Source organism: Atta colombica, unplaced genomic scaffold (genome assembly GCF_001594045.1).
Source record: "Atta colombica isolate Treedump-2 unplaced genomic scaffold, Acol1.0 scaffold234, whole genome shotgun sequence".
Lineage (NCBI taxonomy): Eukaryota > Metazoa > Arthropoda > Insecta > Hymenoptera > Formicidae > Atta > Atta colombica.
The window spans coordinates 426,487-432,172 of NW_017259332.1; the positions used below are offsets into that span (position 1 = coordinate 426,487).

A 5,686-nucleotide genomic window follows, 5' to 3' on the forward strand; every position below is an offset into this window, starting at 1 on the left:
TATATATATGATATACATATGTGATACTCATTATCGTTTTTACTGTTAAAAAATATCGTTCCATTTCTTCTATATCTATTGTCTAGATAGCCGAACGCAGTAAAATGACGATGTGAACAAGCTTTTCAACGAAACTTGTTGCAATTTTGCTCGAGTTTATTGCAGATTTTGCGCAAAGTTTTAGACGCATTTTGTCGGCTGAAAACTTTATATGATCGTCAGAATTCGTTGCATGTAACCGAAATAATATTATAAGTAAAAAAATCAGCATAAATGAGCGTAATATTCAATTACGTCGAAGAATGACAATCAGTTTTGCTCACCTATTTATATGTACTTATTTTATGAAATAATATCACGATGTACTCCTTGATCGATTCAGCTTGTCTATCTTAGGAAGAAGGCAGATCGTTTTGATCTTTAATCAAATTTCGCAATGGCGCAAGATTTTTAAATAGAAGTAATCTTCATATATATCCTTTCTTATATATATGTATCTCTTAAGCTAAGTCATTTCCAATTTTATTCGGAAATAATTCAGGATGTATTTGGAACGAGAGTGCTCTTTAACGAATCACATTATTAATTCTTTCTTAATTTAAGAATAAGATTATATTCAAGCAATTTTTGTGTGCCAAATAATAGTAATTCAGAAAGGATGCGTTTCAAGATGTAACTTTATATGAATATTTTGTTGTAAAATGATTATAATTAGATTTCTAAAGCACTTCCATTTTAAGGTACACCCCATGCATAATAATATTACCTAAAAAAAACGATGAAAAAAGGAGCAAAAGAGCAAAAGATGAGAATCACAATTACGATTATTGGAAACAACGACGATAATAACGATTATGGTAAACGTACAATTTTAGATTATATATGTTTATAACAGATGTAACGTTTAATTAAATCAAATTTGTAATATCAATCATCTGCGTATTGTTTTCAAACGCAGATCCGATTTATAATCTATGTGTATGTTTAAGAATTAGTAATTTCTTTAGATTTATTTAATATTGACAAAAAGCATTTCAACTTCAGAGAAACTAAAACTTTATTTTTCACATAATAATAATAATTATTATTAATAATTAAATAACTAATAATTTTTTATAAGTTGATTAGCAATTATAATCTTTACTCTTAAATCATAATTCATACAAGACATACGATATTCATTTCTTTATGAAAATCCTCGAGGGACTGTTCCCAGCGCTCCTCGAAATATATTCCTAGCAAGAACTTCGCATTCAATCCGGTATTTATAGACCATAAGAGATAATGATCTAAATATAATTGCCTCTGTCTGAAATGTTACATAATATACAAAATAATAATGACATATTAATGAATTATAGGCTATCTTACAAAGCAGCTCACAGGTTTACCTAGAACGTAATCGACTAGCTCCAAATATTGCGCCAGTTATGCACATCGGCAAATGCATTTGTAAAGCCTCTATCCATTTAACTGCTACCTCTCCTAGCATCGTCGTCGGCATTAGAAGCATAGCATGAAAAATATCGTGCACCTCTCGATATCGTTGCATCACATAGGCCAGCTCGATATCATCGACAAATTGCACTGTAGGTCTATCGTCGGGCGACACATTCTGCAATTATATAGTTCGTTCAGCAAAACTCACATTTGTGATTGTTCTCCAGGAAAAAAAAAGATGTTATTAATAATACTTACCAACAGTAGTCTAATTGAAAATAATCTTGTTAATTCAATGAAAGTTAATTAATGAAATATTTCATTAAAACAGCATGGCATGTTTTTTCTATTAATACTGTCATTGAATTAACAAAGCTATTTTCAATTAGACTACCATTGACTGTTAATATTTTTTTCTGCGCAGATGGTAAGATTCATCTTACATTGTCATCCAAAAAATCGCGATACGTTCTGCCTACAGTCCCAAGCGGCAGGTCTTTGAGGTAAGAAAGGTCGACGGTGGACGTATTTATGCGTGGTTTTTGCGCGAGTATACGTTGACCCTCATTCGTATTCTTCATTTGTTGATGACAATGCATGAGAGCATTTCTACCGGTAGTTTCTCCCAAACACGCTATCATATCACCTCGATACGGATTCGCCAACGATATAGCCGCCGAGCCCATCGTGAGAAGCACACGCTGCAGGGGGGATAGGGGTACATGGTGCTTGGCATAGTCCTCCAGAAACGCCTCGCAGGCGGTCGCGAAACGGCCTGAAACCGAGTGAGGAAAGTAAGAAGATTTGAAACCGTGTTGTCAGTTAATAAATAAAATTTATTTCCATTAAAATATCTGTCAAATATGTACAGATTAGTGCATATATAGATTAATATATTTAACTTTATGGCAACTCTAATTGATCTGCTTTTGTAATTAATATTTATCTGGTAACAAGACAATTTTACTTTGGTACATATTACAGTCAGGTTGTCGATATTATTTTATGCTTTTTAACTTGGGTAAACTAAAAAGCATCTTAAGATACGAGGAACAGAAATATTCATAACAGTTATTTGTCATATACACAACACCCTATCATCATTCAGAAGAAAGGAACATCTTAACGATCTGTTCTTAATTTGTACAACGATTTATATTATACAAGTTACAGCATCATGTTCTTATAGTATAAAAACTTACAATCATATGGCTTGTATCCTACTGGCTTGAGATTCAGTCAACAAAGTGTATTTTGGCTGCAGACTCTCTCTTTTACGAAACGTTACCCAAGTATATACTAAGCTACCTATCACACTTAAATTTAATCCTACAAAGTTCAACAACGAAAATATATAGTCTCCGCCGATCACCATACCGAGATACGTCACACATATATTTTTCAGGCATCCAATTATAGTAGTTGTCAGCGCGGAGTTATACAGTGTACAGAGGAGTGTACTGTATGACAGGATAAAACCCATTATGCACGACAATACAAACTGCAGAATAAACAGTGGATTTGTCCAATTGGGAAACTCTAATGCCAGATCTATGTCGCCCATCCACCAGGCCATCAGGACCGTTGGGCCAAGCATAAACAAAGAATTATAGTACATGAGTCCAAATTTTCCTAATTCCTTAGAATCTAGCTTTTTCTTCATATATACACCATTAGCAGCGGTGAAGAAATCATTCAATAGAATAAAGACATAGCCTTCGAGATTGAAGGCAAGGTCGTTGAGTGCGGCTACCACTGCGCCTAGGATCATGGTATAAACACTCAGCTGTATGGACAGGCGCGCCTTGATACCGAGGATGTAGTATTCAGCGATCATTGTCATGAGGATACTGAATCGCCTCAGGGCGGTGAACATTGGTAGGCTTAACTGCTTGGTGCCACCCAGGCCGAATATCATGTTGCCGATGTATATCAGTGGCAACGGCCATATCTTGGTGAAGGTCGTCACTTCCAGATTAGGGAACTCGACATAGCGCAGCCTCTTGGCGAAGAATAGGACCAGTATCGTCGCGAGCATCTGGCCGATCCCCAGCACTTGGAAGGACGGGAAGGCGTATGATGTGAGGATGGTTTTGTTGACGACCGTTATCATGAACGATGACAGGCCGTAAAAGAACGCCGACGCCACCCGGACGAACATCGCGTTTTGCTCGTGTTCCGTCATCGTAGAAGGAAAGAACGGAGCAGCCTACCGGTCTCTCTGTCTGAACTCGCTCTTATCCGTTCATATGTGTCTCGTTATCCAAGAACACTTATTGCGATAAATAATAACACGAATTGAGGAACCTACGCTTAGATAACCTTATCATTCTTCTTCCGTTCATGGTAGCGGTGACTCGGACATATACTGGACATGTACTGGCTCCAGAATGAAGGCCTCGGTGCAATCCTGCATGAAACGTGTAATTGTCAAGTTTCAAGCGTGTAATGCGATCGCAAAGACATGCGACAAGAGTCCTTCGTCGAACCTCATTCTGCAGCAGAAAAAAACAAACCATAACAGATGTAGACATGGTGGACTCTGAACGCGCGAATTCTTAAGTTGAGATTTTCGTCAGCATTGTTAAAATTAAATTAATCACAATAATGTTGTGGTTTCACAAGTGTATTTTTTTAGCTAAATTTTTTATACTATTTAGTCCATGTTACACTTTTTCTCTGTAATTACGACTCTTAAGAGTGGAAAGTATAAAGAATAAATTTCTCTTGATCGTACGAAGATTAATATCGATTACAATACAATTATTATTCTTCTATAATTATTTTGGCATTAAATCTTTCGTTTTTTGTAATTTCCACATTTGGAGTATATTTGATGAGACATTATTAACACTGTGCCATTCTATCCTCACCATTTATTAAACATAAAAGGAAAGAATGATACAGTTCTAATAGCATCTTCCTGAACATACTTATGGTCTCGATTCAAATATATATGCAAAAATTTAAATATCACGATTTCCTAACTTAAAAGTAACAATACAAGAAATAAAAGGGCTTGATAAAAATCTCTCAATATATTAAATTAAATTTATTGAAGAGACCGTTACAAATATGTTTTCTGTGAAATATTTTACCTTAGATTATGAATTTCCTCAAAATCAGAGGTTTTTATAAGCATATCGTACAACACAGAGATTGTACGTCTGAGATTCTTTATTCAGACATCATGCACGTTCATTATTTTTTGTGACACAAAATAGTCGTTCCTTTCAGTTCTTATTTCACCACGTTGCATTGACGTTGTATTGCATAACGATTCTCTAATTCCGAGGTGACAGCGGACTTTGCCGGCACGGTGCCGCCATTTTTTTCACGATCGACGATCATCGTGAATCATCGTGGATCATCGTACAGTATGGATTTCGACGACCGGGAGAGGAGGGGGAAGGGAAGAGAAGTCTTTTCCCCCACGAGGACAGAAGATTCGTGTATCCCTCCGCCGCTGGTTGCCATGACAACGACCGGAACGCGGAACTACTTTGCGGAAGTTTCCATTAATTCCGGATCGCCGGTGGCGGGCGACACGACTTCCTAGGTACCACTCTTGAATTCGCGATACGAATTCCATCGCATGGTCGCACTGAGTCCCGGAACGTGAGATCGCCAAAGTTCCGGCGAGAGTGGTTCCTCGAAAGTCCAACCGAACAGTTTGCGTCCCCCTGTCGCTCGTCGACGTTACGAGTCGACGTCGATCGGATCAGACCGGATTCCTCCTGAAACCGTCCGTGGAAAGGATACCCAAGATTCCCGATGTAAGTACGCAATGACAGCTTTGTGTGAGTCATGAATAGATCGCGTCCGACGACGAGACGTCCTGCGGAACGCCCAGGACGTCTGCAAGACTGTTCGCAGAGGAATAAACGCCCCGTATGCGATGGGCAGTTCCATCGCGTTCAGCGACCGTCGATCGATAATAAGGCTAATATTGACTGCTTGGAAATTGATTTTTCTCTCTTGACTATTCGTGACACGATCGAATAGACTTGTGGTGAATTTTTACCGCGGCTATCCGCTCGCGACAAATCATGCTTTTATCTTTATTGTATCTCATTGTCGCTTTCGATCGAAACTGGTGATTCCATGACTGTTTTCTGTATACACATATATAGAAAAGAAAAGTGATGAGACAGGAAATTGCTATTGTTCTTTATAAGAATTTATTTTGACAAATAATAGAGTTGTTAAAAAAATATATATGAATATATACATACATTTATATATA

The 5,686-nt window shown here is 37.2% G+C and overlaps 3 protein-coding genes across 3 annotated transcripts in view; 2 read left to right on the plus strand and 1 right to left on the minus strand.

Annotated features, from left to right (window-relative positions):
• The window catches only part of LOC108688529, a 15,300-nt gene extending 13,164 nt beyond the window's left edge, over positions 1-2,136 (plus strand). The window contains exons 20-22 of the mRNA XM_018194831.1: positions 741-857; positions 1,865-1,943; positions 2,060-2,136. The gene's annotated coding sequence lies outside the window, so the exon portion shown is untranslated. The remainder of the gene's footprint in view (positions 1-740; positions 858-1,864; positions 1,944-2,059) is intronic.
• Positions 825-3,834, minus strand: LOC108688511 (UDP-sugar transporter UST74c-like). Its single transcript, XM_018194807.1, has 6 exons — positions 2,654-3,834; positions 2,527-2,575; positions 1,884-2,215; positions 1,392-1,615; positions 1,163-1,309; positions 825-897 (listed from the first exon to the last, which is right to left on the minus strand). The coding sequence occupies exons 1-6, from the start codon at positions 3,623-3,625 to the stop codon at positions 825-827; spliced, it is 1,797 nt and encodes a 598-aa protein (XP_018050296.1). The 5' UTR covers positions 3,626-3,834.
• Positions 3,835-4,918: 1,084 nt separating this feature from the next.
• LOC108688531 (ATP-dependent RNA helicase dbp2-like) overlaps positions 4,919-5,686 on the plus strand; it is a 9,641-nt gene continuing 8,873 nt past the window's right edge. Inside the window, exon 1 of the mRNA XM_018194834.1 lies at positions 4,919-5,216. Coding sequence (XP_018050323.1) covers positions 5,215-5,216 — 2 coding nt within the window. The 5' untranslated portion in view covers positions 4,919-5,214. The remainder of the gene's footprint in view (positions 5,217-5,686) is intronic.

What these genes read in the sequence shown, in the direction of transcription:
- LOC108688511 (XM_018194807.1), bottom strand. Translation starts at nt 3,625, where the DNA reads ATGACGGAACACGAGCAAAACGCGATGTTCGTCCGGGTGGCGTCGGCG. An exon ending in CTCAAGCCAGTAGGATACAA is followed by an intron (nt 2,576 to 2,653) that starts GCCATATGATTG and finishes GTACAAATTAAG; the next exon opens with AACAGATCGTTAAGATGTTC. An exon ending in GCTAGTCGATTACGTTCTAG is followed by an intron (nt 1,310 to 1,391) that starts GTAAACCTGTGA and finishes GTAACATTTCAG; the next exon opens with ACAGAGGCAATTATATTTAG.